At 32.5% G+C, this 21,402-nt stretch overlaps 1 protein-coding gene across 1 annotated transcript in view; it reads left to right on the plus strand.

Annotated features, from left to right (window-relative positions):
• Nucleotides 1-21,402, plus strand: part of LOC129225558 (sentrin-specific protease-like) — a 56,540-nt gene that overhangs the window by 14,785 nt on the left and 20,353 nt on the right. The window contains exons 4-9 of the mRNA XM_054860003.1: nucleotides 5,648-5,696; nucleotides 5,784-5,837; nucleotides 8,662-8,746; nucleotides 8,853-8,925; nucleotides 9,401-9,540; nucleotides 17,110-17,316. Coding sequence (XP_054715978.1) covers nucleotides 5,648-5,696; nucleotides 5,784-5,837; nucleotides 8,662-8,746; nucleotides 8,853-8,925; nucleotides 9,401-9,540; nucleotides 17,110-17,316 — 608 coding nt within the window. The remainder of the gene's footprint in view (nucleotides 1-5,647; nucleotides 5,697-5,783; nucleotides 5,838-8,661; nucleotides 8,747-8,852; nucleotides 8,926-9,400; nucleotides 9,541-17,109; nucleotides 17,317-21,402) is intronic.

A 21,402-nucleotide genomic window follows, 5' to 3' on the forward strand; every position in this document is an offset into this window, starting at 1 on the left:
CAGCGCAGATACCTTTACTGTAGATATTTGCTTGCCTGATGATTGTTACAATGTACCATCGACTCAAAGCAGCAGTAGGGTACCTTACTGTTATTCTTGGGATTCATTGTCTTACTGTTGCTCTAAGGCAACGATATATTTACCTCTAAGTAAAAAAATTTAGTTTAAACAGGATGGCAACAGATCAGGGAAGTCAGGGAACTTTATCACTCAGGGAACTATCAGGGAACTTTATCACTCAGGGAACTATCAGGGAATTTTGAAAAAATAGCAAAAATTCAGGAAAATCGATTAGATGAAGAAAAAAAAAATTTTCTTTGCAAAATGAAGTACTTTGATTCCCTATGAATTTTCCGCCACTTATTTGTATAAAAAAAGTAAAATTAATGAAGTGTGATCATACAATGCCGCATATTTGTGCATTTTTTCTCCTCAATGTCAAAGTATTCAATCTTAGGATGAGCTTCCTGAGATTGTTTCTGTGTCTCTAAAGTTGTTTATTTTAGCAAGCTTAAATTTTCTTTCTGCGCATTCCATGCTACTTAAAATAAACAACCCTACAAGCAAAGAGGAAGCCATCATTAATGACTTTGCTTCCTCACCTTTACTCATTGTCTTGAAGTAATTAGCATACTGTTGTCATGATTTCAAGAAAAAAATCTTTGTTTCTTAAATTAATGCTGATAAAATCTTAAAAGTTATTACTTGATGTTTTTAATTTAATTGCTAAAATTGAATGTTGACTGAAAATCAAATTTGTTTTCTGCCATGGTAAAGATTTTGATGAATTTTGTACACAATAACTTTCTCCGAAGAAACACTTAGACTCAAATTAGACTTGCATTATTTACTCCAAAGTATTTCGAGATGTCACAAACACTTAATAGTTTCATTGAACAAGTATGGCTTGTTTAAGTTAATCAATTGATTTACTAAACAATTAATACGTAATCTAAAAATTATTGTTTGTGTTAAATAATGTTTCATAAACAGATTTACAAAGTAAAACAAATAATTATGTTCTGAAAATTTTGACATTTCTGCTTTTTTTATAATTTTTGGTTTGGATTCCTAAATTGAAAAAAAAAGAACCATAAAAAGTGGGGGGAAGTCGGTTGCCTTGCCCCCCACCAAATCGCTGCCACTGCTTCAGATTATCCAAAGGGTTTTCTTTTCAGACTTTAAAACTCTTTCATTTTAAAACCATATACATATATATTTGGAAATTAATAATTGTTTTTGAATTTCAATGTTGTTTGTCACTAAAGTAATCTAACTACCAAACGGCACGACCTTGAGGATCACGAATTTAGACAAAATTCTACATATAGGTCAATTCCCATTAGGTATGAGCCCAGGTAAAGCGGTTCGACTGCATAGGCCCTAGTTTGGCTGCACTGAGGATCCAGTTGCTAGTTTGGCACCCGAAATGCAAAGGAGTTTCTTTTAGAATTGCTATTTTTACCACTTTTTCTGCTCTTGTACTGCAGTATGAGCCATTTGCATGCACTTACCTTTGAATTAATAACATTGAAGATTAATTTTACAGGGTTCGTATGCTCCGGGAAAACCGGGAATTGTCAGGGAAAATGACACTGTCAAAAATGTCAGGGAAAAGTCAGGGAGTTTTCAAATTTTGTCCTCCAAAAATTTTTTTTTCCCAAGGAATTAAGTACTATGAGATCTAGTCTTCGTTTTTATTGTGATTTCACGAAAAAAATTGTAAATTTTTATCTAAACCGACGCTGGCACTTAAAAACTGCAATCGAAAAATGAACGTTTTTTTTTTTCACAACGAAAAATGCGCCAAAAAAGCGAAGATTTTCTTGTATGGAGTCAGTGAGGGGAACGCATTTCTTTCTACTGCCTAAAGTTTTAGATGGGTTGCCACAACATTCTGTTCGGTTCAGGGTTCGTACGCTCCGGGAAAACTTAGAATTATCAGGGAAAATGACTTAGTCAAAAATGTCAAGGAATTTTCCAAATGTGTCCCCAAAATTTTTCTTTTCCCAATTTTTTCCCAGGGGATTTCGTTTTATAAGACCTAATCTTCATTTTTATCGATGTATTTAAAAAAAATTGTAACAATTTTAAAGCAATGAAAAAAGTAGCGACCCAAAAAATCTTCAGCAGCCGCCATTTTTGGCTCTCAGTAGTTCCCAAGGGGAAAAAAATCAGGTGAACAGCAATTATGCACAAACTCAACAGGAGAGAAGACAATTTACTGCTTCGGAAGCACAACCTGTAGATGGGAGGGTCGATCGGAGAAAATCGTTTTTTTTTTTATCGGAAAATCATTTCAGCTACGTGTGAAACGTAGTCGCCATCTTTGGTCATTCACAAGATGGAAGTAGATACGATCCAAAAATGCCCAAGTTTCTAAAAACAAAGCAGAATTGGATGTTTTCTTTAATTGAAAACTGATGAAAACAACAAAAAATGGCCTGCAAATTGTTTTTCTATTATTATTTGAAATAATTTTCTTGAGAAATGAAAAATTTTGTTCTTAAAACTTAATCTTATCCTCACTGCCTCGGACGCAAATGTGATAAAAACTTTTCAATGAATTTTATTATCATGAAGATTTATTATTTTTTAATTGTCTTCATGCAACAAATTTAAAAAAAGTTATTTCTTATTTCTGGGCATAGCCACCATATTTGGTCATTCCCAAGATGGAAGTACACAAGACTTTTTCAAGTGCCTAAGTTCCCGAAAACGGCATTGGATGTTAATTGCAATGCAAACTATTGAAAACAACACAAATTGTGCCCTTTTTTTCCGGATAATTTAATTATTTTCTGGAAAAATGCAAAATTTAATTTTAGACTCTTATATGCTAAATACTGACTATTTTGCTTTTATTGTAGTTTTTTAAGGATTATTAATTATTTATTACTACTTTTATACTACAAATCCAAAAATCTACTTATTATTTTAAATTTTTCACTTTGTCGCCATATTTAATCGTTTGCACAATGGAAGTAGACTTAAACTTCCAGAAACAGAATTGGACGTTTATATCAATGTGTAATATTGAAAATAACATTAAATGTGCAAAAAGTTATGAATTTTTGAAAATTGACTATTACTTTCTGGAAAAGAAAGTTTGAAATTTTAATGTAAGCGTCCTTTAATATGTGAAGAAAAAAAAAAGATTATTGGCATTAGCCTATGATTGGCGGATGTTGATTTTTGTTACTATGCATTACATGGTATGCCGATTGATGCAACAAGTTAATCATATTTATACTGAAATTTAGCATTGCATTTTGCTCAATATGTTTCGTGTAACCTACTTATAAGAAAATAAAAAGTATTGTAAACCAAAAGCGGATGCTAAAAGGTTGCTGCAGGACTACAGCAAAACGCTATAATATTACGCGTGACATCAAAGAAACGCTAAAATAAGTTGAAAGTACTCTGTTTTCAACAAATAGTAACAAATTAAAACAATTTTGAACAAAATGTTTAAAAAAAACTTAAAATTTTGACAGAGAAAACAAACGAAAAAAAAACCAAGTTTTTTTTTTTTTTAAATCTAAGGGGAGAAGTTTCAGTTCTGCATCGCTACTTTAAACAATTTTAATTATTTTGAAAATATTACTATTTAAACTTAAATTTTGAATGAAGCGAGTAACCTCGAATTTTCTAAAAAACAACCTGGAAAACCTGGAAAAGTCAGGGAACTTTTTTTAACCAAAAGTGTATGAACCCTGTTTTAGTAAGTCGTTCTCAAATTTAAATTGGATACCACTTTTAATTTCAACAACTTGAATGCCAAAACAACATAGTTACAGGATATTTATCATTTGCAAATAAATTTAATTGTTTTCGTTTTATATTAATTCTCTGCTAGTAAAAAGTATTTATAGTTTGCTAATGAAAGCATTTACTTTAACTGGATATTTGTCATCTGCTATCAGAGTTATTCCACAATGATAAGCGAAAAAGGGAGAGGAGAAAAAGCTCTAATTTATTTCACATGGCACATTTAAAAAAAAAAGCAAGATCCTTTCGACTTTTCAAGTAAAATAAATAATGCCCATAAATATCTAGATGTTCTCCCTTCCACTCGTTATACTAACAAAAGATTCCTAATGCATTGGGACATTGAACAGAGTGTCGAAATCTGAAATTCCAACGGAAACGCCATTGCATTTCTGGTGCCAAACTAGCAACTTTGGACCCTCGGTGCAGCCAAACTAGAGCCTATGCAGTCAAACCGCTTTACCTTTGCTCATACCTCATGGGAATTGACATGTATCTAGGATTTTGTCCAAATCCGGACCCTCAAGGTCGTGCCGTTTGGTAGTAAGGTTTCTTTTCGGCAACTAATGGAATCATTTGAAATTGAGTTGTGTACATAAGTAAATATTTTTATTTTTTTTAATAGTTAAAATGCTGTATTCATTCATTAAAACCTAAGTTCTTGAATAGAGAACAGTTCAATATTACTGGTTGTTGAAAGATTTAAATATGTTTTACATAAGTATGTCTATTCTGCCATGTGCAGATAAGGAGCAGTAACTGCAATTTTGCATTTTTTGTCATCTATTGTACGTTATCTTTATTGTACATGCTCGCTTATTTGGTTTTCGCTAAAAAAAAGGTTTAATTCCAACATTTTCCTGTTGTATGTAATGAATCCACCACACATTTCTTCAAATATCTCGAAAAGTTATTTCTGCAGATACGGTCGTTCACCTGCACACGGCAGTATTATTTACTTAAGTAAAACTACATTACCTTTATACTTTAAATATCACTTGTTACTCTTGTAGTAACAAGTATAATGCTTGAAAATTCAGTTCGAGATTATTTCCAGTTAATTTTTTTAGTTTTATCTTGACTAGTTTGATGTTTTTAAGCGTGGTTTTTATAATTTCTTAGAATTCTTATGTTAACTGGTTCAAGAGTATTTGTTTTAGATTTCCTATAATGTTTCTTTGTCGATAATTTAATATACTTTTTTACCAGAAATAAAAAGAGCGTCTTTTCAAAATATATTTTTAATTAGCAGCCTAAACCGTTTTAAACGTTGTATTTTATTTAATATGCAATGCTTTTCAGGTAGGGCAAAGAAAGGAAACCATTATCATTGGTAATGTAAACCAGAGAAATTTGGTGAACTTAATCAGGGAAAAGTCAGGGATTTTTTTTTTCCAGTTCCTGTTGCCACCCTGGTTTTAAAAAAAAAATGAGGTTAAAAGTTAAGGGATCAACTTATATTTTGGGCAGAATTTCTAAAAAATTTCTGGGACATGTCCTCATTGCCAATTACTGTATTAATTGAAATTTGTGTCCCTTGATAATTTGTTTGTGGAAACTAATCAGTAACAAATCAAATTTTCTGAAAAGTTTGGTATTTTAAAAACACGTATCTCTTTGAGTTACCTTGTCACTATAATTATTATTTATGTTTTGATTTTAAGAACAAAAACGAAATCAGTTGATACAACACCTCTCCAATGCTTCTCTTAAACAGTATCTTCAGTTCTTACACACTCAGTAGCCACAGCCAGAAACTCTGCTGCTTTTCAAGTGAAGTTTAAAAGCTTCAATGATAACTTTTATGTATGTATGTTAACATATTGTTTGCTAATGGTAATGGGGGAAAAGTAATACTGTATGCTTTATCTTTCAGAAATTGATGATGATATATCAATACTTAAGGTTTCACTGCCTAAATTCAAGTATGTTTTATTTATCTGTTCTTTTATGAATACAGATTATAACTAATGATGAAAAAGAAAACTTATTGTCTTTTATAAAATTTTCAGATTGAAGTATGATCACAAGCCTAACTTTGCCGACCCAAAGTGGCTATCCCAGCTGTAAGTTTGTTCATTCCTTTTTTTTTTTAATTTTTTTTTATTGAGGTTTCTCAATAATGTTAAAATTTGTTTTACGAACAGGAAATAACTTAAAGGTTGTATTATTTAAATAGAGCTAACTACATACAGTCGCACCTGGGTATAAGGTCACCTTTCGGGACTTGGTGAAACTGACCTTATAACCAGACCTGCCAACTCTCCCGTTTTTCACGGGAGACTCCCGTTTTTTACTCCATTCTCCCGGTTGTACGTTTGAGTATCCATTTCTCCCATTTTTTTTTATTTTTTTCGGGTTTTTTCTTTTTTTTTAAATTAAACTTAATTTTCTTCCTTAAAATAGTTACTCACAGTCCTAATAGATGGCGTGGCTAACAGAGCAAACCCGCACTGCTCAGTGAGCTCACGTTCGACGAGCACGATTGGTTGGTTTATCACGTGACAGCTAATGATCACGTTCTCCAATCAACCAATCAACTGCTTAGAGTGGTAAAGGATGCGGTAACCGGTTAACCATAGAACGCTGCGGTTAGTTACCGGTTACTTACCGATCGACCGGTGAGGTTCGTCGAACGCAAGGTGAGCGGCAAACATCCGATGGGTGCGTTCGGAGTGTCGACCGAAATGCTTCCGGAGATGGTATTTTGGTTTAACTCTACGTTCGCACTTCCACTTCTATCTCACGCATGCGCCGTTGCCGTTTTCGCGGTATCGTTCAGTTTTCAGACGCATGCTAACTGCGCTGCGTGTTTTCATCTTGATCTACAGCGTGCGTTGTAGTTTAACATTCATCTTTAGCGATGTCTGAAAAAAAAGAAATATCTACATACAAAAAGAGCGGTTATACGAGTGAATTCTCTTTCATGAAAAAATTAAATAAATACTTGTTATAACTGTTTTTTACTTATTATAGCATCGTTTAAAATCTCCCTTTTTCTCCCTTAAAGCTTTGACTGGATCTCCCTTTTTTTCTTTTCATAAGGTTGGCAAGTCTGTTATAACTGATTCATATATATTTATTGATAAATAAGTATCTTGTATGTACATTAATTCTTTGCAAAATTTAATACATTCAAAAACATCAGTTAATTAGGTTCTAATAGTTTAATCAATTTGAACCAATTAAAATTTTTGGAATCATTAAGAAATTTTGGAATGATTTTTTAAAACTTTCATTTGGAATACAGCTGCATACAAATATGCTCAAGCAAAGAACTGATGTGTAACCTACCAAACTTAAAATTATCATTAATACAGAATTGAAGTGTTTTTTCCTCTTTAATTTAAACACAATAGTTTCTAAGTATTTTGGAAAAAATTTCATCTGCTTCTCATGATTGGTAAAAAAAAGTAATTTGAGTGCCCGCATGACTGGTTCATATTTTAGTATCACTCATAGTACTCACTTTTTACTACATTATGTGCACTACATGCTAAATTAGTAGGAAAATGGACTTTTTCACTTTTTAAAGATCTTCTATAGCGGAAAATTCTTTGAAGTGGATTTATTATCATGCAAAGAAACCAGACAAAAGCGACCTTACAAGCGATTAATATATTATGACCTGATCACATATCCAATAATGTATAACATAGAATTCCTATTCACTGAGCCTGGACTTTAGAAAAGTTACCTTATATGCAAGATGACCTTATAAACGGGTGACCTTATATCGAGGTCTGACTGTATTTTTACAAAATCTTAGCACTGACAATGAAACAAACTGCTAAGATGTATACAAAAGATTTTTTTTTTATTTTCTTCCACATTTCATTATCAATTACAGTGATCTCTCGCTTATACGCGACCTCTGTTATACGCGTTTTTCACTTATGCGCGTTTTTCTCACGGGCCCGACCAGCGGTATAGGAAAACAATGTTAACTCTTGTTCATTTGTACGCGAATCTTAAAATGCCCTATTCACTTATGCGCGATAAATTTTTTCAAGTTTTAGTTAAATCGCCTATTCACGCTTTGCTTATCGGAAAATTTTTATCCTTCTTGTTCTGTCTCTTGAAATAGATTCACATGCCTTCATTCCATCGTTCGAATTCTTCCTAGAACGCGTTCTTTTTTGCACAAGTGTGCGATTGGGGGTGGAATTAATCTTGTGATTGACATTGAAAGGGGAGAAGGAGGTACATACGAAAAGTTTGACATCACTAAAAGTCCTGCTCAAACGGTTAGCATTGAGGTAGCCTATCGAGGCTCTTTTGCATCCTCGTAGACTATAGCACTGTTCACGCGACACTTTTTAGGTTTCGGGGAATTCGCTTTTCGCTTACGTACTGCACACTGTATAAAAATTAAAACGTACAACTCCAAATTTTACATTTTTGTTAAATTACAGTGCATAAACGGAAATTTTGTTCGCATTTATTCATTAGCATTAGTAGTGTGCTGTTAGTATTACTATAACTGATGTTAACTTATTGCGTTTAGGATTATTTTTTGGTTTTTCACTTATGCGCGAATCTCACTTGTGCGCGAAAATTTCGTTGTCCCCTTTAGCCGTGCATAAGTGAGAGGTCACTGTAAATACTGAAAAGTTAACCACTATTGCATTAACCACTAGTATCCAAAAATTTGTGCTAAAGATTGCATTAAAAAAATGTTGCTCGATACAATAATTATTAATTGAGCAATGAATTCTTCTCCCCTAAGCAAGAAAAAAGTTTTGTTAATTGAATTATTTTGTTTCTCTTTACTTTCATTTACATTAATTCTTTTTTTTTTTTTTTTTTGTCAAATTAATGCAAATTTTGCTCACTATGCACATACATTTTGCACCTGTTTCTTATTTTAATGTAATCTTTTCCCGTCAGTCAATTTCAAGTTCGTGCACAAGCAGAAGAGAGGCAAAAAATTGAAGCTGACCAATTAAAAATCTTACAAAAATTGCGAAGAGATGTGAGTATCATAGTGTTTAAAAACATAAACTTATAGAATTATCTGTCAATGCTTTGTTTTAATTCATATTTTTTGGAAAATTAAAATATTCGTTTGCTTATTCCAGCGGTTAAGTAAGCAAATAATAACAGCTATTGAGCCACGAAAAGAACAAGCCAGAAAATCAATAGAAATTCCTGGTAAGCATTTAGCATGTTAGAATCTAACTTATTTCATTAAAAATACTTTTCTATTTTAAAAATTATTCAACAATATTAATATACTAGCAGTACCCACAACTGTAGCTTTAGTATATAACATTATTTCTGTGACATAATTTTCGTAACAAAAATAAAATACATTATTGTAGCCAATTGTCTTTCCAGTTCGTGTGGAAAATTAGAAAAAATTATTTTCTAAAATGAAAGTTCATTTATAATGTTTTGAAAAGGGAGAGCAATTGTTTATTACTTTAAAGAGGAAGGATGTACTGTTTTGTGATAGATAAAATTGTAATGTCACTTCGAGGAAATTTTTATTTTCTCAAAAAACATTTTATTATTTGAGTTTTTTTTTTTTTTTCCTTGTAGATACTTGTGATCTGAATTTTTTTATGCAATGTACTTTGCCATTCATATCAAAAATACCTGTAATCCTTCTTCTTTGTTTCTACAGAAATAACTCCTGAAATGAATGCAACAATTGAAAGAGCTTTATGTCAACCAATGGATTATAAAGTAGCTCAGTCAAAAAATGCCAGCCTTATGAAAAGAGATATAGAAACATTAGTTGGTTTGAACTGGTTAAACGATGAGGTTAGTGACAAATACTTATAGCTTATTAATTTATTTGCACCCATCCAAGACCTACAGTATTTCTTTATTTTAAGTAGATTTCACTGATAAACTGGATTAAGTTCTTTGAACCATTGGTAATTAGTAGCTATGTCCTTCAACATATTTCATGTTATGATTCTGTACCTCAGAGCTATACTAACGTAAGTTCAAAAACTGATTTTTCATTTAGAGTTAACTCCTGATTATCGGCAGTCAAATTATCTGTGGGTCTCTTCACAATTTTTTTCTTCAACGATGATGACTTATGATTATGTTAGTGTTTGTTTTTAGTTTTACATATATTTTTTACGATCAATGTTATTGTTTTTAGCTATAACTTAAATGTATGTGTGAGTTTTATTGCTACTTTGTACCTGTTGTACACACCAGTATTGTTTTTTACTTATAATTCGGATTACCCGCAGTTACCGTGCCACCCTAATCATCGGAAGTCTACTGTATTAGCGCATTGTATGTAGAAGCCTATTCCTTATCGAGCCATGTAAAAGTAATTCTTTTTAAAAAAATCCTTTTAAATTTTTGACTGGGGTCAAAAGAGCACATCCCATTCTTTCCATGCTAAAGAAAACAGTTTTCCTCTCTGCTGTAAAATATAATAATGTGACTTATGTCCTTCTAGCTCTAAGGTAGAGAATTTTCGATAGCTAGATAATGTACTTGCTAAGTTGTATTACTAGTATTATTATTTGCCTTTTTTTTTCTTTCTCGTTTTTCTATTCTTCTCTTAAAATTGAAATGATTAATGCTGCCTGATTTTCTGTGGCAAAAAAAACTAGTATGTTGTGGCCATCACGCTGTGGCAATGGATACTCTGGTTAGCAAAGGTCGTTTTGACTCTGACCTATGACACACACGAGACCAGACCAACAAAAGCCTCTCTCGAATTCCGGTTATGCTATCATTTTCAGATTTGAAGTCCAATGATCTTTAAAGCAGCAAACATTTTCTACAACTTTGAAACAGAGGAATTGTCTTCAAGAACTGAGGAGGTACTTTAAAAAAGGGAGAAATACGTTGCACGAATAATAGAATTTCCAGGAAGATTAACCAAACAACAGTCATTTCGCGCACTTTATTGGAAGAAGAGTAAAGGGGTGAAATTTACAGGTTTGACATGTAATATGAACATTTCAAGTTCGTTGTTTTAGGTCATTTAAGTTAAAAGCCATTTCGCTCTGTTATCTGAATTAGTACTGTTCTTTGGTTGATCTCTTTCTTAAAATTGTGATTCCTTAGAAAACTGAAATAATAAAAGTGAAAAGAAAGTATAACATTTTTTCCAAGTGATGAAAAAAGAAAAATCGTAGAATACTGGCCAAGTTAGATTTGCAGCTATTGCTAACCTCAAGAGGATAAATAATGAATCAAAAAAAATAATAATAAAAATCAGGGACAAAAAAGCAATAAAAGATTTTTTCTTGAAAAAGATATGCTTAAAGTTTCTTTTACTGTTAAAATGATTCCTTTAACTCGCAATAAAGCACTTAATGTAATAACGGAATAAATACCTAACAAAACTAATAAAGAGGAATTTTCATCAAGAGCCCATATTGTCTTTAGTATCGATTTCAAATTTTCACCATCATATTCCAAATTTCATAAAAAGTTTCTTAAAGACCCCGTATCTCAAAACCTCTTTATCTCAATTTTTTTTTCTTTAATGTGAAATTCGGAATATACAGATTCAACTGTAGGCAATATTCCCACTGTGCCGCTCATAAAATTAAACATATTTCACAATTTGCAGAATCTATGACAAAGAAAGGCTACATATACATGGATTTAACAAATCAATCTCATTTCTAAAGAGAAGTGTCAGATTTCACTCAATTATCAAAAAATTGTCGCAGCAGAGGGAGGCGACTTTATACTTGAGGGTCACTCATGAGAGCAGATTTTCAATGGCATTGGGGTGAAGGGGAACAAAGTGAATTTTTGACCGTTGTTGCTCAGAAAAAAGTAGTTTTGATTTTTTTTTCTTCTCTTTTGAGACAAACATTTCTGGGGGGGTTGTCCCCAAATCCCCCCCCCTTTTTAGCTACGCCCCTGGTTACCATGAGATTAACTCAAAATTCTCTTAAAAATGGATTTTACCATAAAATAAAAACAAGTGCCTCTGATTGATCAAGCAAAAAGAGCTCCCTTAACCTTTGTTTTCCTGAAAATTTTTCTTCGTGGAAAAAGCGAACAGCCCCCCCCCCCCCCCTCAAATTATCATTGGCAATTACATAATAATAAAAAAAAAATCCTAAGCAAATGAACCCAACGCATAAATTACCATCACAAAAACGAAACATATGAGTTTGAAAATTGCTCATTTGCAGTCTTAAATCAGTATATTTGACTTTATTTTGACTTGTTCAAAATATCTGTTTTGGCTCTTGTGCTATTTTTAAAATCACGCCATTTTCAAAATGGCGAGATCGATTAATACCCGACTTGCAAGTCCAAATAATAATAGCCCATTAGAAGGAGATGAATTACTAGAAAAAGAACAAGGTTAAAGTGCTTTTATATAAAATTCAAGTAATCATAAGCAATTTAACAAGAAAAATGTGAAGTTCAGAACTTTGTGTTTAGCTCGATCGGGAAAATGCTCGCCATTTTTTTTCTACCCTTTTTTTTATTGGGGATGCAAAATAATGATTTTCAAAAGTAATTCTGGTTACATGAATGCAAAATAGCTATATTTTTACTAGAGACGTACCGAGTAGCACTTTGGCCGAGTAGTAGGCCGGCACTTTGGCCGAGTACCGAGTACTCGGCCTTTCACTACTCGGCCGAGTTACCAAGTTCCAATTATGTTTTAAGAAGAACCACCGACACACATGTGATGAATTTTGAACTTATTGGAATAGTAGTATAGACCTCCTTGTCCATATAATAGTTTTTAAAACTTAATTCCTGCTGAAATTCAATTAAGCATTATATAAACAATTTTGTGTCAAAAATTTTACAAAAAAATTATTTTTAAAATTAAAAATAAATAAATAAAAGGTATGATTAATCAAGTTGGAATTAAAACAAATTTATAACAATCATAGTTTTAGTCCGCCAAACATAATTTTAATAGAACAAATGTGCAGGAACACTGCAGACACGTGTTTCTGCCTCCCCTCCCCCCCCCCCCCCCCCAGTTACAAGGAACATCTTTTTCAGTGCATAACATGTGAGCTAAAGAATGTAAAGACATTCGACAAAAAAACCCGACTTCTGTCAGATGCCTTTAAATCCACGAGCTCCCATTTTGTGCATTGAAAAAGGAGTTCCCTGTAATGCCAAAACACGTGTCTGCAGTGTTCCTGCACTGTGTTTTTAACGTTGTTTTATTTCCTTTTATTTTTAAGAAAAGGTATATTTATATTTTTTATAACTAATTTTTGTTTGTAGCAAAAATCCATTTGTAATATAAAAATTCCATATTTTCTATACTTACCTTTTTTGCATAATTTTTAATAAATAAGTTTTATTAACTTTGGGGACATTAAAATAAAGATTTATTCCATTGAAGCATTACAAACTTCATTATTCTCAAAATTTAAATTTGACTTATAAATTTTAATTGTAAATGATTGCAGAATATAATGCTTGCTCTTTTTTTTATGAATTTTAGTATCTGCCTTGGACAATATTCAATTTTTTGCAACTACTCGGTATTGGCCGAGTATTTGATCAGAATTCAGCCGAGTACCGAGTACTCGGCAAATTGGCCGAGTAGGCCGAGTACCGAGTAGTTACTGAGTACTCGGTACGTCTCTAATTTTTACTGTACAGTTGTCTTGTATTAATCCTGAAGATTGAATTGAAACCACTCTTACTTTTTCAGTCTTCATTGCTGTTTTCAGGAATTTCCTCAAGATAAAAGTTGAGGGAGAGTTTATTATTAGAATACAGTACAATGGGCTATTTATGAATTGAACTTGCAGTATTTTGCTCCCTGAGTTCTGCCCAGGAAGTCACTGTAAGCTCCAGTTTTATCACTAAAATGGTCAACAATAGGGGTGTGTTTGAGAAGCTGATAAAGAGATAGGGTCATTTTAATCCCTTTCTGTTAATTCTCCTGGTCATTGAAGCTTAAAAGCATTTACTAAATAGATCTTTAGCATTTTCTCCAATTTTTTCAGGTTCTTATCTTTTGGGCTTTCTGGGTCCCTGGGACCTGATTTTTCGCGGAAGTTGCGTCCCTTTCTCCCGAATTTGCTTAAAAAACTCGCTGTCGTGTAAACGCAAACCCTGACAAAGGAACAGAGATAAAAATTTAAATTTTTGAGTTTTGCTAGCGAAAAAGCGCTTATAACTTTTTTTCTAGTGAATTTAGGTTATAGGACCTTGGGTGCCCTGACAATTTCTTCATTATGAGTATTTTTTTAAAGATCTTTCCAACCATATCAAATTCGAAAAAATTGAACCACCCGTTCGCGTAGAAAGTGCAGTTTAAAACAAAAATGCGTTTTTAATTAATATTTCCATTAATTACAGTTCAATTTCAAACATTTTTATTGATGACATTAAAACTCGGCAATAGCTACTGAACAAAAAAAAGAATAAAGGAAATTGGTTCACAAACAGAGGAGAAATAGGTACCCAAAGAAAACGGCTTACCTAATTAATATATAAACATATTGGACATACAGTGGTGGCTAGAAGTGTGGACATTTTTTGAAAGTTTCATGCTTTTCAACATTGTATGCTTGTAACAGTAAAAAAACAGAATTAAAATATTTGAATTACAAAAAAACTTATGCTCGTTTTAATAGAACAAACAAACAAAAATCGTTTTGAATAATGACGTATTTTGTAATAATATCGCACTAGCCAAACAGAAACACTTCTCAGGACCAATAAATGTCTATAACTATAGTTTAGGCTATAGGGATGGTACAAAAGTTGTGGAAATATTTTTCGGAGTGGTACATACTAGTATAGTTAGAGTGTTGCTGTTTTTAAATATTTTAAGTCCTTTTTTTGATAATTTTAAACAATGTCACCAGGAAAAAGAACTGATTGGATGTCTACAAAAGTAAGCTAAATTGTCAAATTGAGAGAATATAGCCTCTTGTATGCTGAAATTGCAAGAAAAGTTGGTAGTTCAGTAAACTTGTTCAGGTGTGGGAAAGTTTAGTTTACATTATGAAAAAAGAAATCTGGAAAAAAAGGCCAAATCAGGCTGAAAAAAATGCACAAGTGTTACTGACGATAGAAAAATAAAACAGCTATGCCTTCAAGATAGAAAATTTTCATCAGATGCCATTAGATGTGAAATGATTGCTGTGGATATTGCAGTAAGTAGTTCAAGAGCAATATCAGGGTTTGGACTACAAGCTAGAATTTCAAGGGGAAAACCATATTTAAATCAAAAGCAGCGCGAAAAACGAGTTAAGTGAGCAAAAGAACACATCAAATGGTCAGAAAATCAATGGAAGCAAGTAATCTGGAGCATGAGAGTTAAATATCGCTCTTTGGTAATGATGGTAGGAAATACGTAAGACGTAGAGTAGGTGAAGCGCTTCATCCTGATTGCATTAAGCAACTACAATAAACCCAACAAATGTCATGAATTGTACGTGTGCAGATGGTGTGGGTCGAATTCAAGTGATTGATTGAATCCTGAATGCCAAAAAATAGATCGAAACTGTCTTGGAACCAAAATTGATACCTTCCATCAGGGATCTCTTCCCCAAAAAAGCATTTTTGATTTGCCTGCAGGATTCAGCTCCATGCCACACAGCAAAAGTATGCAAAGCGTGGTTTCAAAATAAAGGCATAGACATATTACCAAGGCCAGGAAAAAGCCCTGATCTCAATCCAATTGAAAATTTGTGACGATGTTTGAAAATTCATGTACGAAAAAAAGTCCATCTAAAAGACAACTTATTGAATAGATAATTGATTCTTGGCATCATGTGATTAAGAAAGATGAACTCCAAACACTCTTTCACTTGATGAAAAGACGCTGTGAAGCTGTCTTAAAGAATTCGGGTTATCCTACTAAGTATTGATTGTGTAAGTATCACTTTAAGAAAATGCTAAGTTAAGATAGATCTTACTATTTGTTGCATAACGTTTCTTGCAATACATATATTGTTATACTGTTTTTGTTACTAAATTTTACATTAAATCACCTTCAATTTGATATATAAACATTTGTATTTAAATGAAAATTAATATATTCCACAAGCATACAAAGTTGAAAAACATGAAATTTCAAAAAATGTCCACACTTTTGGCCACCACTGTATATCGTGGTATATATCGACTGATATATATCAAAGAATCCTGCCTGGGTTTGAAATGAAACTGGTTTTTGACAGCTGTTTTCAACCTCATTGCACTGGATTGATTCCAAAAAGTTTCTTTCCTTCCTTGCAAAATTTTTACATTAGGCAGGTTTATTAAATAGCTTTTTTGTGTGGAGTCTTCTGTGCCATCCTGTCACTAGCTCTGCACTCGCCATAAGCTGTCGCAAAATCATTTGCAAAATAGAAAAAATAGTTTTCTAATATTTATTCAGTCTTTCATTTTTTACTGAAATTTTACATTTTTTGACACAAAAGAAACTGTTACCATGTTCCATGCTTAGCATGTTACACGATAATTGACTCTCCCCAACTTTTTGCAGTAAACCTTCATAGCTCTAAAATGCAGGTGTGTGAATTCTGTGCAGGGGCAATTCCTTATGATGCATTGTTCACGAGTGAATAAAATAATGTCGTATCTTAGAAATCCTGATTATGCCTTTAAAAATTGGAAATAAATAGAGTGATCCCTCCTAAAATGTAAAAATGCAATTGATGACATTTTACGAAAAATTCCTTGGAAATTTTAATTTATGTAACCATTCTAAATATTGTATTCAGGGTTCAAAAATACGATATTTTCAAAAATATCCGATATTTTGATATATATCGGATATTTTGTTTTATGGCCGATATTTTCAATTAGCACAAACTAAAATGTTCAAATTAGTAAATGCATCTTCAAATCACTCTTTATTTTCTTATAATTACAATATGCTGACTTAAAATTAAGGTTTCTTTCATTATTTATATCTAATATTTCATTTTACATTTCTATGAATTTTAATGGAGTTAATTTAGCATCAGCTCTGTTTTACTCATATTTCTTCTGTAAGCTACTTTTAGTTATATGATTCAGAATTGAATAATATGCATTAGTCAGTGCACGGTCATGAGACATTTTCTTTTTTTCTGAGCAATGTTTAATATTTAATTAGCACTTTTAATATGAATTACAGTCGAAACATTACTAATAATTTTATGAATGTAAAATACAAGTAAAAAAGGAATATATTATATTACTTTGTTATATCAATGTCATATTAATACATCATAAAAAATAATACATAACATTTTGGTTATTTTTAATAATAAATTAACAATATTACTATGATTAATGTACTTTTTATATTGAAAATAACGTAGTCAAAAAAAATAAATATCAGATATATATATTGGCAAACCCTGATTGTATTTATTGATTGTTTTTGTAATATCTGATTTATTGCAGGTCATAAATTATTACCTGAGTCTAATTGTTGAAAGAAGTGAAACCAACAAAAATTATCCAAAAGTTTATGCTTACAACACCTTCTTCTATTCTACCCTAAAAAATAAAGGTTACTCATCTGTTAAAAGGTGGACCAGAAGAGTTGATATATTCAGCTACGACATGTTACTAGTGCCTCTTCATCTTGATATTCACTGGGCCTTAGCAGTATGTACTTTTTGTAGTTTTGTTAATGCTTTTTAATGGCGCTGCATGCTAATGAGAATGTTCTCTCCAACTCTTCAAATTTTTGACATGAAGTGTTTTTAAAATGTCTTTGCTATGCTGTAAGACCAATTCCATTTATACTTCGAATTTAAAAATAAAATTAAAAGCTGTGACTCCACTAAAGATTTTTTTTAATTAAAAATCTGTCTTTTTCATAAAAGGATTTATTTTTTCTTTTCTTTCTTTTTCTTTTTTTTTTTAATAATAATTTTTACATCATTGGGTCAGTCTTTTAGCTTTGTTTTGCATAGTTGGGTTGATAATAATCAGCATTAGAAATCCTCTGGTCCTGTGGACCAGTTTGCATGGTACTGGTCCACTAAACAAGGAACGTTGTTAAGCATGAAATGTAATTCTACATAAATTTATAAACACTTAATTCAATTCTATTTTTCACAAAATCCTCATAATGCAGCCAATTAGCTTAAATTTAAATTTCATGTGAAAAAATTTTACCTAAATTTAATCAAACAAAATTACTGTAAATGTAAAAATGAAATAAATAAAAATTTAAATAATGGTGACTGTGGTTGTGTGTGTGATCACTGGTCCCATAGTTTCACTGTGATCCAAAGCAGTTTTCACTGGTTTCGGACCAGCAAATCACCAATGATTTCGAACGCTAATAATGTTTTTGTATTACAATTTATTAAAATATTACTATTAGAAACAATGTTTACTTTCAGACATAAAAAAGTAATGATTAAATTAAACATCATTAAAGCACAAAATTGCAAAACATATTGCATACATGCAACTCCATTTTTAAAGCATGCAAATTTAAAAGCTTCCGTTGGCTAAGAGCAGTTATAAGAAAGGCTTCTTAACATCAGAAGCTCAAAAGATTTTCTTCGTTGTAAAAGGTTTACCTTTCTACTTTTGAAACGTGTGTGCGATATTTTTGCAGTTTCATGTTTTAATAAGGTTATTTTTTTCCACGAACTCATTTAATAAAAATTAAAATTCAGTAATATATATACATTTTTCATACTTTAATCAACATTGGCCAAGTATACTGGCCTCAAAAAGTTAAGGTACAACATGTTTTTCGAAGCTCACCATTAAAACATGGCAGTAACACAAAAATGCATTGTTTGCATGAATGATAATAGCGAACTTTAAAACCATTTATCAAAAAACGATTTCTGCCACTTTTATTTTGTAGAAAAGAAAATATCTTTATGGGTGAGAAAAAAATATGCAAATGTCAAGCTTTCGTACTTTTGTGTGTAAGATGTGTTGATTTTCAACTAATGATGGCAATTTTGGTGACAATAGTCTAATCGAGTTTAGAAAATGTCTCAGAGACGTCGTTTGCCCAAATTGTTAAAGTGGCGGGCAGTTGGATGGATGGAAATGGGAATGTCTCAGGCTGAAGCTGCTAGAGATCTCAATGTGTCTCGTAGTGTTGTTCAGCGACTTTATAATCAATACTAATCAGAAGATGATATGTCCAGAAGACCTATTCTCGGCCGATCACAAGCTTTAACACCTGTAGAAGATCGTTTTCTAGTGCTTTCGGCTCGAAGGAGAAGAACCGCTGCTGTTCTGCATCTCGTTGCAGACCACTTTGTAGCATTAGGAAGAAGAGTCTCTGCTACTATGGTGTGAAATTGTCTTCACAAAGCAGGTCTCTATGCAAGACAATCAGTTATGTGTGTTCCGTTCAACGGACCACAGCGAAGGATCCACTTATGCTGAGCAAGAGAACATGTTTCCTGGACCCAGCAGCAATGGGCTTCTGCGCTGTTAACAGAAGAATCCAGATTTACATTAAAGAGTGATTCAGGGTGTCTACTGATCTGGAGGGAACAATCCACTAGATACCATCAATACAACACTGTTGAAAGGCACAGCAATAGAGATGGTAGAATCATGGTTTGGGCAGGGATCTGGCTCGTTGATCACACTGACCTGCATGGGTTCCATGGAGGAACTCTGACTGGTCTGCGATATTGGGATGATGTACTTGATCCATATGTCCGCCTATTTGATGGTGCTATTGGTAATGACTTCATTCTGATGGATGGTAATGAACGACCTCACTGAAAAAGGATGTTGAGGAGTATCTTGAGGATAACAGTTTGGAATGAATAGAATGGCCAGCTCGATCTCCAGACCTGATTTCGATAGAACATCTTTGAGACTATCTTGGCAGACAGATTGCAGTTTTAAATCCTCCTCCAAGATTGTTACATGAGCTGGAACAAGGCTTACTCTGTGTCTGATCTTCACTTCCTATTCCAGTGTCCAACAACTTAATAAACAGCATGGAAAATCGATGCTGCCAATGCATTCAAGCACCGGGGGGGGGGGGGGAGAGACACATTCCTTATTAGAACCCATTTATGTATTGTATCTATGACATTTTACTACATAAAACTGTAACGTTCTATTTTCTTCAAGAATGGACTTTTCCGCAAATATTGCTTTTTTTTTGTTATAAATCGTTTTTGCAATACACAAATTCAAATTTCTATGACGCATTCAATAAATAACTATTTAATGCACATATCGTTCAAATTTTTTGTTTCTACCCTCATGCGTTGGCAAATTAGACGCAAAAAAACGGTTGTACCTTAACTTTTTGAGGCCAGTGTACTTGTGCATGCCGCCAGGCTTATCATTAAGAATTAATCTGGGGGCAAAGGGTATGTATTCAATGCAAATTGTATCAATAAATAAAATAAAAAACACACTTGTGCAGAAAATACATTAATTCCTCAAAGCCTGGTGAGAGAGGGGCGGTAGGAGCAATCGCCCTTCTGGACCCCTCCAAATAATGAGTCTGCATGCGACCCTCTACTAGTGCTCCTGTAATGTGTAGGTTCCCCTATAGGGAAAACTATAGTAAAAAAACTCATGTTTATCTTAATATATAAAAATCTTCTGTGCGTACGTTTGTCACCATAAGGCTTTTAAACGGCTGAACCGATTTTGATCAAATTTTTTGTGTAATTAAGTTGTGGCAAGCATGGTTTCGAAGCGCAATGGATCGAATCGGAAACATTTTTGTTAATTAATTAATTTAAACATTGGATGGTTATATCTTCCAAATGATTAATATTTATTTAAACCTATTGTTGAGCAAGAACTGAAATAAATATTTAACCCGTTGCCAAAGGACAATAAGAAAGTCAGCTCTGCTTTTTGTAATGAAATTTTTTACTGCGATATGTCAATTGAGAATAGATAAAACGTAGAGAGAGTGAAGCCTTCAATTCTTGAAATCATCCTTTTTAGTTCCCGTGATGTATTTTAAATGAAGTACTGGAAGGTTCACGCAAAACGTGTGTTCTGTCGTCGTAGTTGAACCATGTGACCGGATCGGTGCTTTAGGTTTTCCTAACCAAATGATCAGAAAGTACCGTACCTAGCAACATTTGTTTTTCGACTCAAATCCATCTGGCACCAACGTCAAGAACACTTTAAGAATTAGTATGTTATTTAAGGATTAGTATGATAACTAATCAGTATATTATTAACCGTTTACCCGCCAATGTTCCAAAAATGGAACATCATATTTAAGTGAAAATTTTCCCAAGAAATAACGTTAAAATAAACAAGTTTTTTTAACACAGTTTAGTCTTATTTCAAAGTATTTTTTGATTTTCTGCTTGATTGTTTATATGTTTTCAATTATTTATTGCGATTTTTCAAAGATGAGTGTTTTTTTAGCTTTTTGCAACTTTTTCGTATAAAATTTACCAAAAATTGGTTTTTTCAGAAAATGATGATATTTATTATAGTTGTGAAAAATACTTCAATGTATGATTTTAAAATGCTTGTAGAAATGTACAATGATATTTCCGAAAGGTGTACCCCTTCAAAATAGCATGTTCCAATTTTGGAACATTGGCGCTTTTAGGGAGTCAAATTTCCAAGAAGTAAATCGTTCGACTTCCAAGGGGAAATTTATTTTTCGTCATATATGTTTCTTTTTTTTTCTCATTTTGAATGTACTCTGATGTAGATGTTGGCAAAACCAAGTAAGTTTATATTTTTAAAGGATATAACGTTTTGTTA

Source organism: Uloborus diversus, chromosome 7 (assembly GCF_026930045.1).
Source record: "Uloborus diversus isolate 005 chromosome 7, Udiv.v.3.1, whole genome shotgun sequence".
In the NCBI taxonomy this organism is placed as follows: Eukaryota; Metazoa; Arthropoda; class Arachnida; order Araneae; family Uloboridae; genus Uloborus; species Uloborus diversus.